We start from the raw sequence: 24,937 nt of genomic DNA on the forward strand, positions 1-24,937 counted from the left end.
AATTTAAATATTGTCTTAAGCAACATTTCATTCCACCTGTATTTTGACTATGAGTCGTTTTTTTTAACTCTTAAGTAACAGATTGTTTTATCATAAAAGAAAATTTATAATATAATGGATACTTTTAAGTGGCAACATTTTATTGAAGTTATTGTGACTACTTTTCTCATTTCTACAGAATTTGATTTTAACTTTTGGTCACTTTTTTGTTGTTGTTTGACCAATATTTAGATAATATTTTAGTTGCATATTTGGTGACAGTTTTAGAATGCCTTTAATTTTAAGTCTTCCCACAATTACAAATTAAATTGAAAAGAAAGGATATACTATATTTTCATCTGAAGGAATAGTAACATTTTAATTAAAATGCTATGTACAAAAATAAACTGAAATATTTTAGGGGTAAGCCACATTAAAATTGTTTGGAAAAATAACTGCTTTTCTTTAAATGTTTGTTTTATTATTACTTTTTATGTCAGTGTTTAGAATGGAATAATTCTAATATTGCTTGATACAAACTTTGAAGTTTGTATTTAAATGGTTTCTCTCCCTAGCTTTTCAATAAGCAGAAATGCCTACTCCTAAGTCTATACTTAGATTGCTTACATTATTAAATAGGAAAGTGGATTTTCCGATTGTGTTTGTAAACATAGAGATTTTTTTTTCTCCATAGCCATTCATGCTTTTAGAAGCACTTAGCAAATTGGTAACCAAACACAATTTTAACTTAATACATGCATATGCAAAATGTAACACTTTTAGGAAAGACATTGTAGTCAATGTACATGGTATGAAAAGTGATCTTAAAGAATAAGGAAACAGTTTTAAGAAATCAATTAGCGTGCTTCCAAGATTCTTTCATCTTAAAGAATAAGGAAACAGTTTTAAGAAATCAATTAACATGCTTCCAAAAAAACTGGTGCAATTATCCTAGACAAGTAAAACAGACTTTTTATTTTCCATTTATGCAGAATAAGATCTTTTCTTTTTCTATTGTGGTAAAATATACGTAAGTTTACCATTTCGAATTTAAAGTGTACAATTCAGTTGTTTTAAGGATGTTCACAGTGTTATGCAGCCATCTGGTTCCAGAATTTCTTCATCTCCTAAATGGAAACTCTGTACTTATTAAGTATTCACTCCGCATTCCTTCCTTCCCATAGTCTTGGCAATCACTAATCTGCTTTCTGTCTCTATGAATTTGCCTATTCTACCATTTCACATAAATATAATTATACAACATTTGGCCTTTTGTGTCTGGCTTTTTTCACTTAGCACAGTGTTTTTGAGGTTCATCCATGTTGCATATATCAGTACTTGATTCCTTTTTATGGCTTAATTATATCCTGTTGTAAGACTATATACCACATTTTACCCATTGTGTGGGCTGTCTTTTAAAAAAATTTGTTTTTTTAAATTGTGGTTATATATATTATAAAATTTACCGTTTTAACCATCTTTAAGTTTGTAGTTTAGAAACATTAAATATATTCATGTTGTTATACAACCATACCACCATCTATCTCTAGAACTTTTTTCATCTTGCTAAACTGAAACTCTGTGCCCATTAAGCAATAACTTTCCATTCCTGTCTCCCCCAACCCCTGACAGCCACTACCATTCTACTATTTTTATGAATTTGACTACTCTTGGTACCTCATATTAAGTGTGATTATACATCATGTGTCCTATTTTGATTGGCTTGTTTAACTTAGTATAATATTCATAAAGGTTCATCTATGTTATAGCATATGTGAGAATTTCTTTCCCTTTTACCGTTGAATAATATTCTCTTATATGTATATACTGCATTTGGTTGTTCATTCTTCTCTTGATAGACACTTGGGTTGCTTCCATCTTTTGGATATTATGAGTAACGTTGCTGTGTCACAGTGTGTACAGTGTGAATAATGCTGCTATAAACATAGGTGTACAAATATATTTTTGAGGCCCTGCTTTCAACTCTTTTGGGTATATACCTAGATGAAAAATTGCTGAGTCATATGGTAATTCTGTTTTAAATTGTTTGAGACCCTGACATAGTGTTTTTTTATAGCAGGTGTACCATTTTGCACTGCACACCAATAAATTCCAAGTGTTCAAAGTTATTCACATCTTCTCCCACACTTTATTTTCATAATAGCCATCCTAATGGGTACGTCACTATGATTTTGTGGTATCTCAAAATTACAGTGAAGTAGTATCTCACTATGATTTTGATTTCTGTCTCCTTAATGATTAGGGTTGTTGAATTTTTTCTTTTCATGTTCTTATTGGCCAATTGTATAACTTCTTTGGATAAATGTCTATTCAAGTTCATTTTTAAATCTATTTGTTTTTGTTATTGAGTTGTAGGGGTTCTTTATTCTGGATAATAACCCCTTATCAGATAAATGATTTGTAAATATTGTGGCTGATTCAATGGGTTGCCTTTTCATTCTGTTGATATTATTTTTTGATGCATGAAAATTTTAAATTTTGATGAATAGGAATTTTTTTATACATTTGTATCATTCTTTTTACTTTTTGTTAGGAAATGTGGCTAACTATTATTATATTAAGCTATAGATCACTGAGCATGCTGGGCTCTGAAAGCAGCCAAATAAAGACTGTTTGAATTCAAAATGTGCATGCTAAGGAGATAAGAAGCAAATGGCTAGATTTTTAAAAATATGGCAAAGTATATTGCTCTTTTTTTAACCTTGTGATGGAAAGCAAACTAGGCATTGGAGTAATAAACATTTCAATTCCAAGTCTGTTCATTTTAAAGTAGGCACATATATATAGAATTAAAAATTTTTGAAGTTAAATTTCAATTTTATTGTGCAACGAACAACAAAACACTTGAATAAACTCTTTGGAACATGTCTGACTCTCATGGGCACCATCATGTTTCCCTGATTATATATGCTCTCTGTACTCTAGTAGTTTTTCTGGTACCATGAGATTGAAAGTCTAGGAATGTTTAAACTCTCTTTTACATAAAAATCCTGCTTCCTCTAGGTTGATCCCCCAAGTCCCAGGGCTGATACTTTATTGGGATCTTCTGGAAGAGACTGTGAAAGAGATGGATGGTCAAGGGTGCACAATGGTAAGCTAGAAGTTGTCTTTATTCATTGCCGTAGTTGCCTGAGCTACAATCAAGCCTTTAATTTGGCATCAATTAACAAAAACAGAATCTTTGTTACATTATTGGATAATATTGTATAATGTAGCTTTTTACAACTTGTATATTGTAAAGAGTAAAAAGTAACTATATACTCTCTAAGATATTAGGATTTCTGTGCTACTATAAATCATTTCCCACCTTGAGACTTAGAATATATATATTAACATGTTAAAAAATGTGATATATTCTAGTAAAAAATGACGTGATTAATTTACTTTTACTCAACATTTTATAAACTTGACTGTGGAACCCTTTTCTCACCAAGTAATTTTAACTACGTTGTTAGGAATGGTTTTTCATCTTTAGCCCTAGTAGTGGTATGGTTAGATAAGTTGCTTCTTAAGTTCAATATGAAGATAATTTTTATGAAGGTTAAATAGTATTGTATAATTAAGGGTATTGAGTGTTAATATCTGTAGACATTGGCTAGTGAGTTCAACAAGTATTCCCTAGCAGCCTTTAAAGTTAATTTACTACATACTGAGAAAGTCATAGAGGAAGAAAAATGAGATTGAGTGAAAAAAAATAAAATCATTAATAGAATCATTACATTGAGTGAGCTTCATCTCTATTTCTAACCTGTTGTGTGTAATCTCTTATTTTTTTAATGATGCAATTAAACATTCTTTTCTGAAAACATGCAGAGTTTTTGCTTGTTTTTGTTTTTTAGCACGAGCAGGGAGATAGATGTGTTAATCAACAGGTCTTTTATATCCACAAGAGCAGATTATGTGAAATTAGAAACAGATGTTACATACTGTTTTCCCTCTTGGAAGAAGTTTATGGACATGGAAAATGAGCTTTAGGAACAAGCCAATGTAAAGTAACTTCAATATAGATGTTTCTTTGGAAGATTTTTTGGCAACACTTAAGCATCTGATTTTTCTTGACAATTACATATTTGCCAGCAGAACTGTTGTGGTTTCTAATAACTTTTAATCAAAGCAGTCAGTTGCCTATGTAGAGGTATAATCAGAGAGATCAATAATGAGTTGTTTTCTTTTAACTTTTTATTTTGATTTTGGCATAATCTCAGACTTATGGAAAAGTAATAGTAGTACAACGAATTGCCATATAGCTTTCACTCAGAATCCATAAACAATAATATTTGCTTTTTCTTTCTCTTTTTCTCTTTCCTCTGTCTGTATATGAGTCTGTGTATAGAATTTTTTGACAGGGATATTATTACGGACTGAATTTGTATGCCCTAAAACTTCATATGTTGAAGCCCTAGCCCCTAATATGGTGGTTTGGAGATGGAGGCTTTGGGAGTGATTAGGTTTAGATGAGGTCCTGAGAACAGGGCCTTCATGATGACATTATTGTCCTTACAAGCAAATATACCAGAGAGATTGGGCTCTCCTTCTCTCACTGCCATTTGAGGACCCAACTAGAAGGCAGCCATCTACAAGAGAGGAAGAGAGAACTTACCAGAACCTGACCATGCTGGCACCCTGATTTCTAATTTTCAGTCTTCAGAACTGTGAGAAATAAAATTCTGTTCTTTAAGCTACCCAGTCCATGATATTTTGTTATGGCAGCCTGAGCAGACTAATTCAGACAATATTTTATGTGATTAATGCCAGTTAATTAACAATATAGCAGATTAACAATGATATAATAATATTAACTAATCTATAAAGCTAAATCAGATTTTGCCAGTTGTCCTAATAATATCTTTATAGCAAAAGAAATATCATCATACATAGCATTCAGCTGCCATGCCTCTTTTGTTTTCTTTAATATGGATTAGTTCCTTAGTCTTTCATTGTGCTTAATGACATTGATAATTTTGAAGTGCATAAGCCAGCTATTTTGTAGAATGTTCCTCAGTTTGGGTTTGTTTGATTTTTCCTCATGATTAGATTCAGATTATTTATTTTCCTCCAGAATACAACAGAAGTGATGTGTTACTCTCAGTACATCACACCAGGAGGTATGTGGTATTTCTCCACTACTGGGGATGTTAATTTTACTCATTTGATTAAGATGGATGTGCTGGTTTTCTCCATCAAAAAGGTGCTATTTCTGTCTTTTGTAATTGTGCAGAGAAATACTTTGAAACTATGTAATATCCTATTAAACCTCAACTTTGACTCCTTTCGCATATATTGATGACTGTTGCCTCAAACAATTTCTTACTGTGATTTTTGCCAAATAGTGATTTTTAAAAATTCTATTCCTCTTTGTACATTTAATAACTGGATTTCTAGAGCTTTTCCTTCTTGTTTTTCTGATCTTAATGTCCCCCCCAACTTTTTTTTTTTACTATATTTTTTCCCCTGGCTGAAAACTGAGCAGTACTTACCAACTTCTGGGTTCTCATCAACCATTTAAATACATATGGGAATTTCTTATGGTAGGAACTCTTACACATAGTGAATTTTCACTTTTGATTTTACTTTAATAGAAATTCTTCTTGAACATTTTCTTGCCAAATTATCTTGCCTAATATTTATTAAGTTTTTATAGGATGCCATTTTCACCAACACTTACTGCTTTAGTCCTCAAAATAATCAAGTGAAGATCGATTTAATTATATTTGAGAAAAATGGCAGCGGTTTAGAGAAGTTATGTGGCTTGATAGTTACAAATCTAGAATCCAGGTCTTCTAGCTTCTAGCTCCTTCTTTTCTACCAGTCTCATACTACTTTCTCTACTTTTATTAAGGTATATTTTTTAAAATACAATTTTCAAGCACATTGTAGCTGTTACTGCCATGTTATATAATTCTAATTGTAATTTGTGCAGTCCTTTTGAAGAAACTCAGTATCTCTTGTAATATGAGACTGTTTGTAAGCTTTATCTAGTTATTTGCGTATTTGAAGAGGAAATCAAGGACATCCATCCTGGCCTCTTTTTACATTTTGCTTAGTAATTTAGGAAATATGTTAGACTCTGTCTCTCCTCTTAGAGGAAACTTCTTTTCTTCTCTTCATTTGAAGATTCTTTTATGAGTCTCATTTCTATATAAGATCGTAATATTTTATGAACTTCCATTAATCCCTTATCAGATGATTAACTGTCACAAAGTAAAATAGAAATAACATTTCAAATCCTAATATGTCATATCTTGAGTAGACAACAGTAACTGGTAATGTTTTAATATTTTCTGAATAAAATAGCGTGTAGTCATCATGTACAGCCTCATTAGTAAATATCTCATTAATTTGTTTGCTTTTAAACATGTCCCTCTTGTTTGAATTTCTTATGGATGAAGAAACCTGAGGTTTAAAGAAGGATAGTAAGTTGCGCCAAGTCATACACACAAGATTTGACCTATTTTTTTTTTCTTCCTACTTTTCTAAATGATTATGTCCATCTCAAGTTTCTTTGCCTTTAGGAAGTTTTTCCTGTTTTCCTTACCTTGAGAGATTACTCTCTGGTATAATTTTTTTATATTATAATTGTTATACCATTCTGACTTAGTTTGTTCTTTATACTGCTGTTGTTCAACTTTGGTTATGACTTAACCAAAATAGATTATAAGTACTTCACAGCCATGGGCCATGACTTTCATCTCCTTGATTTCTTACATTTGAAATATAGTTTGTGACTAATTGGTGGTGAGGGTGATTAAATATGAACATTGGGAAACCTCAGATCAAAGTAATGATTAATTTGAAGGAATAAAATTATAAACCTGTGCAAATCAGGGTAAGTTTATAAATGGTTTGTGGAATGCAGAAGCCATACGAGTGCTTTAACATACAGAAACTTTTAATATAATGCTAGCTTCCAGGAAATACATACTATTTCCAGAAATTATTACCTTAATTTTCAAAGTTAGCATATCCTTGTCCTTTTTTTTTTGAGACAGGATCTTGCTTTGTTATCCAGGCTGGTGGGCATGGTATAACATGGCTCACTGCAACCTCGACTTCCCTGGTTCAAATGATCGTCCCACCTCAGCTGCCTTAGTAGCTGGGACTACAGGCATGCATGCACCACCATGCCCAACTAATTTTTTTTTTTTTTTTTTGCTGTAGAGAGTGGGTTTCACCATGTTGCCTAGGCTGGTCTTGAACTCCTGAACTCAGGAGATCCTCCTGTCTTGGTCTCCCAAAGTGCTGGGATTACAAGTATCAGGCACCGTGTCCAGATGTCCTTCTCATTTTTTTATTTTTTCAACTACTTGTGATCATGCTATATATTAGACTTGTACAGAAGAGAAGTTGGACTGTGATTTATTCTTATTTTTAATTTTTGAAAAGCATTTGAAGTAAATTGAATCTTACTGACATTATGTGGAGAAGTTGACCTCGTGTAAAATATATTAATATTTCAGCTGATTTCTGGTATGGTTCAGGGTACCTAGAAAATATCTTGTGCCATAAAAAATGCTGAAGGATTTGCTGAATACAGACTATTATATGTCTTTATTTATTTTCTGGATTAGGTGGTTTGGGAAAGTAGAATATAGAACCATAGAATGCTTTTGAGTGATATGTGTGAGTGAGAAAGTAGAATTTTATGGTTCTGATTTTCTGTTTTAAAAATTGATAAATAATATTTTACATATTTATTGGGTACATGTGATATTTTGTTACATTGTGTGGAATGTGTGATGATCAATTAAGAGTGGTTAAATTGTCTACCATTTTGTGTATTTGTCATTTATGTTGTGAACAATTTAAGTCCTGTCTTCCAGCTACTTTGAAATATATAATACATTGTTGTTAACAATAGTTACTGTGCTCTCCTTTGACAACAGAGTATACCTGTTTTCTAATCTTATGTTTGTACCTGTTGAGCTACCGCTCTTCATCGTCCACCCCTACCAACCCATCCTTCCCAGCCTCTAGTATCGATTATTCTACTTTCTATGAGAGAATATTTTTAGCTTCCACATATGAGAACATGCAGTATTTGTCTTTGTATGCCTGATTTATTTCACTTAAAATAATGACCCCCCCAGTTCCATTCATGTTGCTGCAAATGACATGATATCATTAATTTTATGCCCTAATTACTTTATTATTCCATTGTGTATATACACAACATTTTCTTTATCCATTCATCTATTGATGAACAGTTAGGTTGATTCCATGTTTTGGCGACTGTGAATAGTGCTGCAATATCTCTTCAATAGACTAATTTCCTTTCCTTTGGATGGATACCCAGTACTGAGATTGCTGATTGTATGGTAGTTGTATTTTTAGTTTTACATTCAAGTTTATTATTGGTATGTGTGGTTTTGTTCCTGCCATATTGTTATTTTCTGGTGTTTTTCTAAATTCTTTGGTCCTTTCTTTTTCTCTTATTGTTTGTCATTGTGGTTTGGTGGTTATCTGTGGTTGTACCATGAATCTTTTCTCTTTCTCATTTGTGTGTTTGCTTTATCATTGAGTTTTGTATTTTCGTGTGTTTTCAAGATGGTAAAGGTCATTCTTTTGCTTTCAGGTTTAGAGTTCCCTTGATCACATCTTGTAGGGCTGGCTTACTGGTGATGAATTCCCTTAGCTTTTACTTACCTGGGAAATACTTTATTTTTCCTAAATTTATGAAGGATTTTTTTTCTGGATATATTAATAGTGAGTGTCCTTGACTGGCAGGTTTTTTTCTTTCAGCATTTTGAATTTATCATCCCATTCCTGGTCTGTAAGGTTTCTATTTAGGAATCTGCTGTTAGTCTAATGGGGGTTTCTTTACAGGTGATTAGTCACTTTTCTCTTGTTCAGGATTCTTTTTTTGTCATTGACTTTAGACATTTTGGCTATAATATTCCATGGGAAAGACTTTTTGCATTGTATCTGCTTAGGGATTACTGGTCCCCCTGCATCTGAATGTCTAGTCTCTTGATAGACTTCAGAAATTTTTGTTTATTATTTCATTAAATAGTTTTTGGAACTCTTATATTCTCTTCCTTTGGGGATACAGATGATTTGTATATTTGGTCGCTTTATCATGTCCCATAGATCACAAAGGCTTTGTTCATTTTTTATTTCTTATTTTTGCCTGACTGGGTTATTTCAAAAGACCTATCTCCAAGTTCTGACATCTGGTTCTTATGCTTGGTTTAGTCTATTGTTGATGCTTTCAAATGTATTTTGTAGGCCAGGCACGATGGCTTATGCCTGTAATCCCATCACTTTGGGAGGCCGAGGCAGGCAGATCACTTGAGGCCAGGACTTCGAGACCGACCAGCCTGGCCAACATGGGAAACCCCATCTCTACTAAAAATAGCTACTTGGGAGGCTGAGGAAGGAGAGCTGCTTGAACCCAGGAGACAGAGATTGCAGTGAGCAAAGATCACACCATTGTACTCCAGCCTGGGCAAGAAGAGCGAAACTCTGTCTCAAAAAAAATAAAAAATAAAAATAAAAATTAGGTGGGCGTGGTGGCACATGCCTCTAATTCCAGCTACTCCAGAGACTGAGGCAGGAGAAGCGCTTGAACCCAGGAGGCGGAGGTTGCAGTGAGCCAAAATCGTGCCACTGCACTCCAGCCTGGGTGGCAGAGTGAGACCCTATCTCAAAAAAAAAAAAAAAAATCAAATGTATTTTGTAGTTCAGTCAATTAATTCATCTCCAGAATTTCTGTTTGGTTCTTTTTTTTGTGATATATATCTCCTTCGTAAAAGTTTCATTCATGTCCTGCATTATTTTTCCGATTCTTTTATATTGTTTTTCAGAATGCCTTGTATCTCACTGAGTGTCTTTAGAATCAGTAATTTAAATTCTTTTTCTGAGATTTCATGACTTTGTTTTTGATTGGGATCTGTTTCTGTAGGATTATTTTGTTCCTTTGGAGGTGTCATATTTTCTTGCTTTTCATTTTTTCTTTGTCCTTACATTGATATCTGAACATCTGTTATATCAGTTGTTTGTTCCAATTTTTTGAATTTGCTTTTGTTTTGGGGGGACTTTTTCCTGCAGATGAATCCTCATTACTGGTTGGGTAGGGCACTTTGGCCTTTTTCTGGGTGCATGCAGTGGTGTAGTCTCTGTGTGATTTTTTTTGTTGTTGTTTATAAGCAGCATCCGTGGTATCTGAGACTTGCTCATTGGCTTAGTGTGCAATTATTAGTGGAGGCTGTGTTCTAGTTTTGCTGAGGACTGGGACATTAGGTAGTGTAGTCTTTGGGTCGCAGTGGTGGCAGTAGTGAGCTGACCATGCCTGTCCTTGGGCTCCAGAGTGGTGTGCACTGGCAGCAATTTTAGCTGGTCCTGGTGGACTGATTCATGGGCCTCTAGTTGGCCTACTTAGATGCTGGTAGTAGCCATCATGGGCCAGGCAGATGGACAGGTTCTCAAGCCCCTGGGTAGCCAGTGTGGCATGGGTGATGACTGTGACAGTGGCAGGATGACCCTCTGGGTCCCAAGCGGTGCGCATTGTTTTTGACAGTGGCTGAGATCGTCTAGATGTGCCAGTCCCCAGGCTTGAAGGTGGTGTATACAGGTAAATGCCAGCTCTGGTGGTAGTGGCTATGAGTGTAGGCCCAATCTCATTCCCTGGGGAGGAGCGTTCAGGTGCCAGTAGTGGTAGACTGGGCTGGGCAGTCTTCTGGCCCTCAAACTATATGATGTGGCATGGGAGGAGGAGGGGCAGAGTCAGGCCTTTCTTGCTTGCCTCAGGCTCCGTGATGATGTGAACAAGTGCTGGCTGTGGTAGGCAGGGGCAGAGTGATCCCCAGGCCACTGGTGGGATGCTTGGATTGTGGAAGGTAGTATCTGTACTTCTGCCCTGCTACTTGGGGCTGGGGATGATGCTGCCATCTGTGATGGCACCCTAGCTGGCAGGTGGGGAGCATGTATACCACTCGTACCTCAGCCCAGTGGCACTTATGCCTCAGCCCCAGTGCTGCTGGGCTTCAGGATAGTGCACAGTCTTTTGGGGGAATGGTTCCAGAATGGCATCTCGTTTGTGCTGCAGTCCCAAAGGCTCAGTCATGTCTCTGCCCTTGATATGGTTTGGCTGTGCCCCCACCCAAATCTCATCTTGAATTCCCATGTGTTGTGGGAGGGGCCTGGTGGGAGGCAATTGAATCATGGGGGCAAGTCTTTCCCATGCTGTTCTCGTGATAGTGAGTAAGTCTCACGAGATCTAATGATTTTAAAAAGAGGAGTTCCCCTGCACAAGTTCTCTCTCTTTGCCTGCTGCCATCCATGTAAGACGTGACTTGCTCTTCCTTGCCTTCTGCTATGATTGTGAGGCTTCCCCAGCTACGTGGAACTGTAAGTCCAATTAAACTGCTTTCTTTTGTAAATTGCCCACTCTCAGGTATGTCTTTATCGGCAGTGTAAAAATGGACTAATACAGCCCTACATCCAGTAGCTTGTGACAGCTTGTTTCTAAGTCCCGGCCACTGGGCTCCAGGACAGCTCACAGTCTGTAGGGGAGGGAGTTCTAAAGTGGTGCCTTGCCGTAGCTACTTAAGTGTCAGGGAACATGAAGGACCCAGGGGAAGCGTTCTCTCTTGGGCAGTGCATGGTACAATCTCCCGGCAGCTCCTTGTGTTAGTTTCAGGGCTCACGAGGGTTCAGGAGCTCTTCAGTGGCCTGGTATCGTAGGGATCCATGGTGATAATGTGGACAGCTGAGAGTCTCTCACTTACCCTTTCTCTGTATTGAGAAGTATCTCTTGGGTGCCAGTCCTCACTGTACAGGCCATCTTGCTTCCTTCTCCTTCCTTGCTTTAGGTGTTGTCTGCCAATTTCCTTTTGAATTCCAGTATTCTCTATTGGCTGACCTATTCAATGTATGATTATCTATCTGCTCTTTTGGTTTTTCTTAGTGGAGGAAGGGAGTACAAAATGCCCCTAGTCAACTATCTTGAAGCTGCAAACTGATTGTCTCTGGTTCTTATTTTCTTTTTTGTCAGTATAACAGATATTATAAGTTGTTATAATAAAAGTTGATTCTTGAAAGCTTATTCCTTTAAGTAATGAGTAAAGCTCCAGATCTACATGTAGAATGTAGTGGTTATTATCTTACAGATAAATTTAGAATTAGTTTTAAAATCCACTATGTGATAGATACTTTTCTGGGGATTTTCACGAAGTGTATCATGTTATCATCACTCTGACTCTCTGATATAAGGTAGGCATTGTTTTCATACTCTTAAAAATGAGGCATGAAACAGATCAATTGTCTTTATATAGTTGGACTAGAATACTATGTTTAATAAGTGGCAGAATTTGAAATTGAACCCCTGCTTGTTTGAGTTTACATTTGATAGTAATGATGTTGTTGTTGATGATGGTATTAGTAATAATAGTTGATTTCTATTTTAGTGCCTTACGTGTAAGATCTTATATAATCTTTAAAACAATATTATGGAAGAGGCATATCAGACATATTAGGAATCTGAGACTTAGAGAGATTAAGTTATATGCCCAAGGTGCTTGGGCCTGGAATGTATAATGCAGATTTATTTGTCAACAAGATCTATAAACTACTGTATGCCACCACCCTCTAAAGCTGGTCCTGTTTCTTTACACCTGAATCTAGAATGGAGTATAAGAATAGGAAACATATAGTTTGACAATATCTGTCAAATCTGTGAATACAAATTATGTTTCATCATAAATTGATTATCAACTAAACCCTATTCATTTCATAGACACAAATTGGTTTATCGACTAAAAGTTACTCCTTTCTGTATTCAGATATTTCCTGCTATTTTCAAATGAAAATAGTATTTGTGAAATCATTTAATTGCTGAAGAACTAATACAAATTTTAACTAATTGGATTATTATCCTTTCTGATGTAACACTGTTGAAGGATTTTGAAGTATCTCTGAAATATTCTGAGTGAATTATAATTGTAGAAACAATGATAGTATTAAAAATCAAAGATGAAACCAAATTTAAACTTTAATTGTTTTGTACTTCCTTTTTCAGATCATTCTCATCTTGGCTGCTGCCGACCCAAGGATTATAAGGTGTGTAGAATGAATTGTAGAATAATAATTGTTCTGGCTTTCAGACAACAACATGAGTCTATTTCATATATGTATATCAGATAAGGATTATCAAATTCATTTAGTAAAAAGTGTAAAAACAATAGTCATATAATGTTATTTTGGTTACTTAGGCAGTACATTTAATGTCTTTCTACAAGTATTTTTTGGCTTTTGGTTATTCATTTGTATTAATTATTGAATATGTTAGTCTATGTTTATGTGTGTGCATGAGAGAGAGAAATCAGTTGTTATATTCAGTAATACCTTACATGGTATTATATCCAAATTTCAGTCATTCATAGAGCACCCTCATAATTTTTGCAGGTATATGTATGTATACCTTTTGTAGTATTTGCATATATTTTATGCTCTTTTACTTAAATTCACTTTCTTTCTGTTTGTTTACTCACCATGATAAATGAAAATCCAGTATCACATGCTTTACATATATGACAGCCTTAAAAATACAGTGAAAATAAAGCAATGTTTCTAAATTTTTGCTAGATACTGTTTTGCTAAAGGCTCTGAGACATGCCCTCTGTTTCTTAAAATGAGAAGTAATGGTAGAGAGGGGTAAAAGATATACCAATAGCTAACTGAGAATTTCTTATTGAAAGAGAATTGAAAATATATTTTTTCTGGTGATTCAGAATTATTTCATGTATGTTCATGTGCCATGTAAAATCTGTATATCTTCTAAAATCATTTTGTGTACCATTATTATTTGCTCTATCACCTGTAGTCCATGTCCTACATTTTGAGAAGAACTGTCTCATAGCTTATCTTTTCTGTCCCTAAGTGAAAGTATCTTGATAGTAAGTGTTATTATATGTGGGAAAACAAAAGAAAAACCATAGCTTTTCTTAAAATATCATTGTTTATGTACTTACTTAAACTATTTTCTTAAACTATTTTGTGCTACTATTAAACTATTTTGTGCTACTGGTACTGAATACCACAATACTTTGCCATACTTTGACTATGATAAAAGAAGTATAGCACAATTAAATAATCAATCAAGGCACTGTTTAGGGACACAGATCTACCAGTGTCAGAATCATCTAGGTGAAGCTTTATAAATATTTATTCTAAGCCGACTAAATTGAAATTGCTGAGTATGGAGACTGGAATTTTCTGTTTTTACCAAGTTTCTGGGTGATTCTTATGCATCTCTTTTGCCATCTATCTAAGGATTCATAACTGAGAGCCACTAGTATAGACTATGAATATAACACTTATATAGATAGGGCTCTTCCTGTATAGCAGGAGTCCCCAACCCAGGCCACAGACGAGTAGTTGTCTGTGGCCTGTTAGGAACTGGGCCACACCACAGGAGGTGAGTGGCAGGTGAGTGAGCATTATGGCCTGAGCTCCACCTCCTGTCAGATCAGTGGCAGCATTAGATTCTCATAGGAGCACGAACCCTACTGTGCTGTGCATATGAAGGATCTAGGTTGCGTGCTCCTTGTGAGAATCTAACTAATGCCTGATGATCTGAGGTGGAACAGTTTCATTCTGAAACCAGACATCCTCCCCGCCCCCCACCAGTTCGTGGAAAAATTGTCTTCCACAAAACTGGTTCCTGGTGCTGAAAAGGTTGGGGACTGCTGCTGTATAGTGTTTATATATAGAGTTGTTCCTTTTTTAAGGCCCTCACTAGAGGAGAGGAGGCCTGGAATAATTAACTTAGTCCAGTCCCATCCTAACATTTAAAATTTATGCAAACACATACACATGCACATTGGTATTTGTTATACACACAAATGTACACAGTATGGCAAGGACCTATTGATCTTGCTTATTGATAATAATTGGTAGTACCTAGCATATTGTCTGACATATAGTAGGAATTCCTAACATATGCATATTATGTGAGTGGATTATTAAGGGAAAACAAGTAAACCAAATCTATACAAATATAGAATGAAGAGCAAGTACTAATTTTTATCCTAAGGTGGCTATAATCCTGCTATAAGTTGGCTGGTCCATTTAAAGACAGGTATTAAGAGCCCTCTTTTCCAAATGAATTCCACCAAAAACTGCATTTCAACCCCTTTAATTCCTTTCCACTCCCATCTCTGGATTCCTTAATATCAGGGTTTCCCTTGGGGGGTAGTAGGTGGTAAGTTCACAGGATTATTTTTGTATTCAAGAGGTAGATTGTCATATAAATATATCTGCAGCATTGAACATGAAAATAAAAAAGGATTATTTTCATGTAGGTACATAGTAGTTAGTTAATAAATATTCAGGTAATAGAACACTTTAGGACTTCTATATGGAAAAGAGCCATGAAGCCGGGAGTGCTCACAGAACATTTTCTAGAAAAGTAGGACCTTGCATGAGTTCTTTGAATGAATGTACTTTGCATAGGCAAGAGAATTCTTTCCTGAGATTCTCACTTTTTCTTTTTTCTCCAGCTTTATTAAGGTATAATTGACAAAATTTTTTTGTACTTATGGTACAACATGATGTTTTCATATATGTTGTGGAATGATTAAATTAAGCTACTTAACATATCTATTACTTCACATACTTATTTGTTGTGGTGAGTTTTATTTTCACAATTTTTTAAGGCTATCATACACGTAAAGCATATGATACTGCAATTTCATTTATCATGGTGAGTTTTATTTCCATTGTATTTTTAAAGGCTATCATGCATGTAAAGCGTATGATACTGGATTTTCATTTATTACGTCACCATGATAAATAAATAAGAGAAAGTGGCTTTAAGGAAAAGACCATAAGATATATGCAAATACTGCAAAGATTATGAGGGTGCTCTGTGAATGACTGAAGTTTGGAAATACTTCTTTTGTAGTATAAGGTATTATAAGGTATTACTGAATGTAACAACTGATTTTCTCTGCTAAGACAAATCTATCTTAGCAATTTTCAAGTACGTGATATATCATTAGTTATAGTCATCATGCTGTAAAATAGATCTCCAGAATTTTTTCATCCTGTCTACTTGAAACTTTGTACCCTTTGACCAACATCTCTGCATTCTGCCCACCATACCCCAACGCCCCCCTGGCAACCACCATTCTGTTTTCTGCTTCTATGAGTTTGACTTTTTTAGATTCCACATGTGATATTGTTTGGCTCTGTGTCCCCACCCAAATCTCATCTCGAATTGTAATCCCCACGTGTCAAGAGATGGACAATTCCCACCTGTCGAGAGAGAGAGGTGACTGGATCATGAAGGCAATTTCCCCCTTGCTGTTCTTATGATAGTGAGTTCTCACGAGTTCTGATGGTTTGATAAGCAGTTTTTTCCACTGTTGCTTGCTCTCTCTTGCCTGCCACCATGTAAGATGTGCCTGTTTCTCCCTCTGCCATGATTGTAAGTTTCCTGAGACCTCCCCAACCATGCAGAACTGTGAGTCAATTAAACGTCTTTTCTTTAAAAATTACCAGTCTTGGGTATGTCTTTATAGCAGTGTGAAAACAGACCAATATAACATGTAAGCATAATCATGTGACATTTGTCTTTCTGTGCCTATCTTATTTAACTTAACATTATGTCTTCCAGGTTTATGTTGTTGTGTAATAAATGACAAGACTTTCTTCTTTTTAAAGGCTGAATAGTATACCATTGTGTGTGTGTGTGTATACTACATTTTCTTCATCCATTTATCAGTTGATAGGCAATTAGGTTGATTCCATATGAGCTTACCACTTTCTTGAAATCCCTTGTGATGTGGTTTGGCTGTGTCCCCAGCCAAATCTCAACTTGAATTGCATCTCCCAGAATTCCCACATGTTGTGGGAGGTACCCAGGGGGAGATGATTGAACCGTAAGCGTCTATCTTTCCCATGTTATTCTCGTGACAGTGAATAAGTCTCATGAGATCTGATGGGTTTATCAGGGCTTTCCGCTTTTGCTCCTTCCTCATTTTTCTCTTTCCGCCATCATGTAAGAAGTGCCTTTCACCTCCCACCATGATTCTGAGGCCTCCCCAGCCGTGTGGAACTGTAAGTCCAATTAAACCTCTTTTTCTTCCCAGTCTTGTGTATGTCTTTATCAGCAGTGGGAACACAGACTAATACACTTAGCTAAATACAAATAAAAGCCAGCACAAAGTACTGTTCTTCCAATTTATTTCCCCAGAGTTTTAAGCTTGGAAACCATGTGATCTGCCTTTCAAGCTATTGTAGGCTATAGTTTTATTAAATATTTTGCCACTGCATTACAGACATCTTAAATTTTGTATTCAAAAATAGCTTTTCCCCATGCTGCCTGCCCCCAACTGATAAGCCAGTGCATATATTGATTTCTGATAAGGCTAGTACATTAAGATAACAACTGGTAAACTCATTGGGGTAATGCTATTTGATACACCTGTAAGCCTCCAACAGTTGGAATCTTAATATAATAGAAATTTAGTTTTTAATTACATAACAGTTAAATTGAGGATACTTTCGATCTGTATGCTATTTTCTCCATGCTGTGACCCATCTTACGGCTTTGGCTCACCCTGAGGCCTTGGTGTCTTCTTCACATGGTAGAAGACGATGGAAAATATGGAGAAGCCATATCTGTTTCTTAAACGCCTGGGCCCGGGATTGACGTTGACACACCATTCTTGCCTACTTACTGTTGCCAATAACTAATCACATTCTCTTACCTAGATGTAAAGATTGCTTCTTAGCAACAGTTTTACTCTGGAAGAGGGAAAGCTGAATTGTGGGCAGCCAGCCATTTCTATTACACCTATAATACTCTGTTCCGTTCCCCTGCTAATATCTCTTTAAAAAAGATTATGTGACTGACACTATTATGCTAGAAATAGAAAATTAGCAAAACTAGAAATCGTCTCTGCCCTCATGGATATTTCATGGTAGTGAAGGAAGAAGACATACTAAGAAAATCACAAACATTCATATGTACTTGGAACTGTGATACATATCATGGAGGACATACATAATGCTTTGACATTATGTACTGAGATGGTTTGACCTGGTTGAGGAGAATGGAAAAGGTATTTTGAGGATGTTGAGCTTTGAAGATGAATAGGAGTTTACTCTATGAAAAGGGGAGGGAAGAGCATCTGCAATAGAAAAGGGAAAATAGCATTCATTAAGGTTCAGTGGCTAAGCAACTAAAATATTGGTGTTGCTGGAAGTAAAGACATGAATAGGTACATGGTGTAAATTGAGCCTGTAGAAGCAGGTAGGGATTAAATCTTTTAGGCCATATCGGAGATTTTGGTAATTATCCTAAGTACAATGGGAGCAAATGAAATGATTTTAAATAGCAAGGTGACATGGCGAGATTTATACTTTGAAAATATCACTCTGAATTGCAGTATGGAAAATGAATGGACTGAGAAAAGAGTGGATGCTGGTAGCCAAGTTAGTAGGCCATTGAATAGTCAAGGTGAGAAGTGATAGGTTAGATTGGGGTGGTAGTAATGGAGGGTGATAGCCGTAGAGATATTAGACAGATATTTAGAACTAATGTTGGAAAAGTAGACCTGAAAAATGGAAAAGAAGTGGTGTGTGATGATGTTTTGGTCAGCGATGGACCACAAATATGACAGTCATTTTGTAAGATTATAATGTCTATTTTTGATGTACTTTTTCTATGTTTAGGTCTGATATACAAATCCTTATCATTCTGTTAAAATTGCTTACAGCATTCAGTACAGTAACAAGCTGTACAGGTTTGTAGCCTAGGTACAATAGGCTATACCATTGTAGCCTAGGTATGTTGTAGACTACACCATCTAGATTTATGTAAGTACACTCTATGATGTTTGCATGGTGACAAAATCGCCTAATGACGTATTTCTCAGAAGGTATCCCCATTGTTAAGCAATGCATACTTAACAATGAGAACACATGACTGAATGTGTTCTCATAGAGAAAAATTTGATGTTTTGAAGGTGTTCTCTACCTAGAGTAATTTAAAAATTAGCAAGATCCCAGTAAAAATACCTCTAGGCTTTTTTTTTTTTTTTTTTTAATTCCAGGAGCTAGGCAAAAATAGCCAGGAAGGCTTTGAAATCAAAGAACACTGAAAGGAACTTAGCTCTGCAATCTTAAGAAAAATTGTTAGATTTCTGATTTTCACAACTCAATGTTTGATGATACCATTTATTGAAATAGGAAAATGTACAAGGACTAGGTTGGAGTTCACAGAATTCTAAATTTTTCTGCAAATTCCTGTTTATCTTGTTTAGGCTTTGGAGAGTCTTTGGCAGTGGTTTTCATCCCAGAAGCTTAAAAATCAACAGACCAGTGCTTAAAACTCAACCACATGACACTTGTCCCATTCTGAAGGGGATTTACCTTTAAGAAGTTACTGAACTTTTGTTTCTAGCAGGTCAGATGGAAAGGAAAGCAGGCAAGAGGAAGGATAGAGGCCTGAGGGTGATGGAGGAACATAACACAGGAGATAAGGAATAGTGGGATAAATGCTGTGTCTTTCAAATTAGAATGTGAAGGCATCTGAAAGGCAAATGGTTTTAACATTTTATATTTTTAATTTGCCTTGGCTAGCAAATCTTTTAAGGAAGGAATTTTTAGAATCTGGATTAAAAAATAAATTTTGTCATAGCAATTAGGAAATATAGACCATTGGATGTATGAGATTTTGCTTCTTTCCATTTTAAGGTACCTTTCAAACAGTTTTATTTATATAAAAAATTATCCAAAGTTGCCATTGTAAGTCTAAAATATCCTTGGTGAAATCATGCTGTTTAGAAAAATAAGTGTATAATTTAAAGTTCTAGTATGAATACGTGTAGGAAGCTTGAATATAACTTGGAAGGGGCATGGACCTAGACTGAAATAAATCCATGAGTCTGGCGGTGTTGGTCAAATATATTACTTGTGTGCATTTTGTCTTTGCCCTCATTTTAATAGTTGCTTATTTCAAATTGAAGACTGGACAGATTTGCAATTCTAGAAACATGGGAGATTTGGAGGCAGTCTCTCCCAGAGGAAATTTCTCTCATGAAGAAAACAATTAAAAAAACAAAACAAAACAAAACAGAGGAACGTTTTCATGATATTTTGACAAGTGACCCAGGGCAAAGATTTTATTATAAGGATGTTGGTACAATGAGAACAGCTGAACCTGTGAGTCTTTGGGCCTGGCTCAAAAATGGGTTTAGTGGCTTTTATCTCTTCACTTCTCTAGGAACTTTCTTTTATAGACTCCCCTCAAAAAGTGACAAAGACAAAGAGATATATATTAGTATTGTTAGTAATGAGACAGATTTCTCCCTGGCATACAAATTTGCAACTATGATCAGATAATTAATAGATTACTGAAAGTCTTCTACATTTCTGAAAGACAGGGTAACTCAGTGATTGAGAGCTTAACCAAAGGAAATTGGAGCTGAGACTCAGTACCAAGACCCACTTCACCGTTATAGCCAGAGAGATCCCTGAAGAGAGAGGCTAAAAGAAGTCACAGAGGAATTTAGTATTTCTAAGTTGAAGATCTTAGCTGTGGCAGCAAAAGGGCCTATTGGATCTTATTGGACTTCTAGGATTGTCAACTGCCATCTGGTCAGAAGTACATCACAATAACTGAATAACCTGTTGATATGCAAAGCTGAGTTTATGACATAATACAGTATGGGAGAGCACTACCTTGACAGTCTTAGTGTTGTCTCTGAAAGAGGCAGGTTAATGGCTGATATTTATATGGTTTTGGGAACTAGGCTTGAGTGTTTTAAGAGAGCTTTCAGTGTGGGATTCTAGTAGGCAAAGTTTGTGATATAAAAGTTTAGGATTAATGGAATTAAGGCATGGGTCTTAAAGAAAGTCTTGACAAGTAAACACTATTTTGATAAGGAAGGGATTGATTTGTTCAGTTGAGTGATCTATTGTCATAAGAAGGGAACTGTTTGCCAGGATTCAGAATCTGTTGTTTGGAGAAGGTAGGTGATTGATGATTGAGCAGTCTGTTGCTCAGGTAAATGATTTATGGGAAGGTCTTGAAGAAAATAACCAAGTTATTTACTGGTTTATAGCTTTATTTTCCTGGGCAAGAATTGAGGAACTCATGAGAATGTCATGTTCTAGTAGGTAGGTCTTAGTTCTTTGTTCTGATGGTTAAGCCATATGAATGCAAATGGTCTCAGTTCTCATGTCTCACGAAAGTTACATGTTTTTCCATTAGTGTGTTGTACACTGTTTGTTAGACATATTCCTAGAAACTTTATGGCTTGTTCCTATGGTGAATGGACTTTTTTTTTTATATAAAATTACATTTTTGTTGTTTTACTGATATATAGGTTTGGAATTGATTTTTGCATGATAATCTTTTAATAGATGTTCTTGGATTTTTTTATAGAGGTAAACTTATCATCTACATATAAAGAATTTTATTTTTGCCTTTCATAATATTTGTCTCGGGTTACCAGGATCTTCAATACTGCAAATAAAAGTGGCAATAGTGAATGTGGCAGAGACATTTCTTATCGGCTATACACACACTTTCCCATACTTCTAAGCCTAATTGCACGTAGATGGGGCCTAGTTCTAGCCAATAGACTGTGCATGGAAATCATGTGGATCAGTTCCAGGGCAAAGCATAGGAGAGTTAATATAAACATTGATATGTTTGGCTGTGTCCCCACCCAAACTTCAACTTGAATTGTATCTCCCAGAATTCCCCTATGTTGTGGGAAGGACCCAGGGGGAAGTAATTGAATCATGGGGACCGGTCTTTCCCATGCTATTCTCCTAATAGTAAGTAAGTGTCAAGAGATCTGAGGGGTTTCTCAGGGGTTTCTGCTTTTGCTTCTTCCTCATTCTCTCTTGCTGCCGCCGTGTAAGAAGTGCCTTTTGCCCTCAGCCATGAAAGTGAAACCTCTCCAGCCATGTGGAACTGTAAGTCAAACTTCCTTTTCTTCCCAGTCTTGTGTATGTCTTTATCAGCAGTGGAAAACAGATTAATACAGTAAATTGGTACCAGTAGAGTGGGGCATTGCTGAAAAGATACCCAGAAATGTGGAAGTGACTTTGGAACTGGGTAACAGGCAGAGGTTGGAACAGTTTGGAAGGCTCAGAAGACGACAGGAAAATGTGGGAAAGTTTGGAACTTCCTAGTGACTTGTTGAATGGCTTTGGGAAAAATTCTGATAGCGATATGGGCAATAAAATCCAGACTGAGGTGATCTCAGATGGAGATGAGAAGCTTTTTGGGAACTGGAATAAAGGTGACTCTTGTAAAGAGACTGGCAGCATTTTGCCCCTGCCCTAGAGATTTGTGGGACTTTGAACTTGAGAAAGATGATTTAAGGTATCTGGCAGAATAAACTTCTAAGCAGCAAAGCATTCAAGAGGTGACTTGGGTGCTATTAAAGGCATTCTGTTTTATAAGGGAAGCAGAGCATAAAAGTTTGGAAAATTTGTAGCCTGACTATGTGATAGAAAAGAGAAACCTGTTTTCTGGGGAGAAATTCAAGCCAGCTGCAGAAATTTGCATAAGTAGCAAGGAGCCTAATGTTAATCCCCAAGACCATAGGGAAAATGTCTCCAGGTCATGTCAGAGACCTTCATGGCAGCCCCTCCCAATCACAGGCCCAGAGGTCCAGTAGGAAAAAGTGGTTTCATGGGCTGGGCCCAGGGTCCCTGTGCTGTGTGCAGTCTAGGGACTTGGTGCCCTGTGTCTCAGCCACTAAAGCCATGGCTAAAGGGGCCAATGTACAGGTTGGGCTCTGGCTTCAGAGGGTGGAAGCCCCAAGCCTTGGCAGCGTCCATGTGGTGTTGAGCCTGCGAGTGCACAGAAGTCAAGAATTGAGGTTTGGGAACCTCTGCCTAGTTTTCAGAAGATGTATCGAAACTCCTGAATGCCCAGGCAGAAATTTGCTGCAGGGGCAGAGCCCTCATGGAGAACTCGTGCTAAGGCAGTGCAGAGGAGCCCCCACACAGAGTCCCTACTGGGGCACTGCCTGGTGGAGTGTGAAAAGAGGGCCACCATCCTCCAGATCCCAGAATGGTAGATCTACTGACAACTTGCACCATGCGCCTGCAAAAGCCACAGACACAATGCCAGCCCGTGAAAGCAGCAGGAGAGAGACTATATCCTGCAAAACCACAGGGGTGGAGTTGCCTAACACCATGGGAACCCACATCTTGCATCAATGTGAGCTGGATGTGAGATATGGAGTCAAAGGAGATCATTTTGGAGCTTTAAGCTTTGACTGCCCCACTGGATTTCAGACTTACATGGGCCCTGTAACCCCTTTGTTTTGGCCAGTTTCTCTCATTTAGAACAGCTGTATTTACCCAAGACCTGTACCCCCATTGTGTCTAGGCAGTAACTAGCTTGTTCTTGGTTTTACAGGCTCATAGGCAGAAGGGACTTGCCTTGTCTCAGATGAGACTTTGGACTGTGGACTTTTGGGTTAATGCTAAAATGAGTTCGGACTTTGGGGGACTGTTGGGAAGGCATGATTGGTTTTGAAATGTGAGGACATGATATTTGGAGGTGCCAGGGGTGGAATGATATGGTTTGGCTGTGTTCCCATCCAAATCTTAACTTGAATTGTATCTCCCAGAATTCCCACATGTTGTAGGGGGGACCTAGGGGAAGGAAATTGAATCATGGGGGCCTGTCTTTCCCATGCTGCTCTCATGATAGTAAATAAGTGTCATGAGATCTGATGGGTTTATCAGGGGTTTCTGCTTTTGCTTCTTCCTCATTCTCTCTTGCCACCACCCTGTAACAAGTACCTTTCACCCTCAGCCATGATTGCGAAACCTCCCCAGCTATATGGAACTGTAAGTCTAATTAAACCTCCTTTTCTTCCCAGTCTCGTGTGTGTCTTTATCAGCAGCATGAAAATGGGCTAATGCAAACACTCTTGTTGTTGCAGTGACAATGAAGCTTCAGGTTCTAGATAGTACAGTTATAATTTGTTTAGCATGTTTTATCAGCATAAGTCCTTGGGCAGTTTTGTATAATTTCTCTTGCTAAACTGTGTTACCATATAGTGGAGGAAAAATGAACGTTTATGATGTCAAGCCACTGATTTCAAACTTAATTTGCTACTGCAGTATTGCCTAACATGCTGTAGTGTAGACTAATGTAGTGGGTATTCTTGTCTTTGATAGGATCATCTATAAATTTCCACACATATAAATATTATATGCAGTAAATAAAAAATAAATATTATTTGCAGTAAAGTTTTGTTAGCTATCCTTTAGAAAGTTAAGGAAGTTCCCTTGAAATTCCTTATTTGAATAGAATATCTATCTATCTATATATATAGATATATATTCAATGAATGGATATTGAATATTATCAAATGCTGTTTCCAGCACCTGTTGAGATGATAATTTTTTTATGGTGAATTGATAAATTTTCTAATGATAATCCATCCTTGTATTATTTGAATAAACTGCCTTGTCATGTTGTGTTCTTCTAGCTTATTCTTTAACATTCCTGAATTAAAATATTTTAGTTATGATTTTTCCATATATGGCCACAATTGAGGGTGGCCTATAATTATCCTTTCTTGTACTGTCCTTGAATGATTTGGTAGCATTGTTGTGATCACATTATAACTTTAGTTGGGAATGTTTTCTTTCTTTCTCAGAAAGTTTGTCAGTTTGTTCCTTAGCTGTGTATATTGGATTATTGGTAAATCATATTGTGAGCCCATCCTTTGTGGGACTTTCCTTGTAGAAATCCTGTTAGGCTTGGGCTATGAGAGTTTGCAATTTGTTTCTGCCATAGATCCCTCATATATAATTGGTCTGGAACCCCCACTGCTTAACAGCTGTTTGATTTTGCTTTTATTTTCTTATCAATAAAGTACAGATAATAAAAACGTCTACCTTATAAGGTTGTTGTGAGGATTTAAAAAGTTTTTTATACGTAAGTGAA

At 36.4% G+C, this 24,937-nt stretch overlaps 1 protein-coding gene across 8 annotated transcripts in view; it reads left to right on the forward strand.

Moving 5' to 3' along the window:
- SPATA6 (spermatogenesis associated 6) overlaps positions 1 to 24,937 on the forward strand; it is a 171,734-nt gene that overhangs the window by 71,950 nt on the left and 74,847 nt on the right. For all 8 annotated transcript variants that reach the window (XM_004025755.5, XM_004025756.5, XM_019018104.4 and 5 more), the window contains 2 exons: positions 3,004 to 3,091; positions 13,016 to 13,056. In XM_004025755.5, coding sequence (XP_004025804.1) covers positions 3,004 to 3,091; positions 13,016 to 13,056 — 129 coding nt within the window. The remainder of the gene's footprint in view (positions 1 to 3,003; positions 3,092 to 13,015; positions 13,057 to 24,937) is intronic.

Source organism: Gorilla gorilla, chromosome 1, assembly GCF_029281585.2.
Source record: "Gorilla gorilla gorilla isolate KB3781 chromosome 1, NHGRI_mGorGor1-v2.1_pri, whole genome shotgun sequence".
In the NCBI taxonomy this organism is placed as follows: domain Eukaryota; kingdom Metazoa; phylum Chordata; class Mammalia; order Primates; family Hominidae; genus Gorilla; species Gorilla gorilla.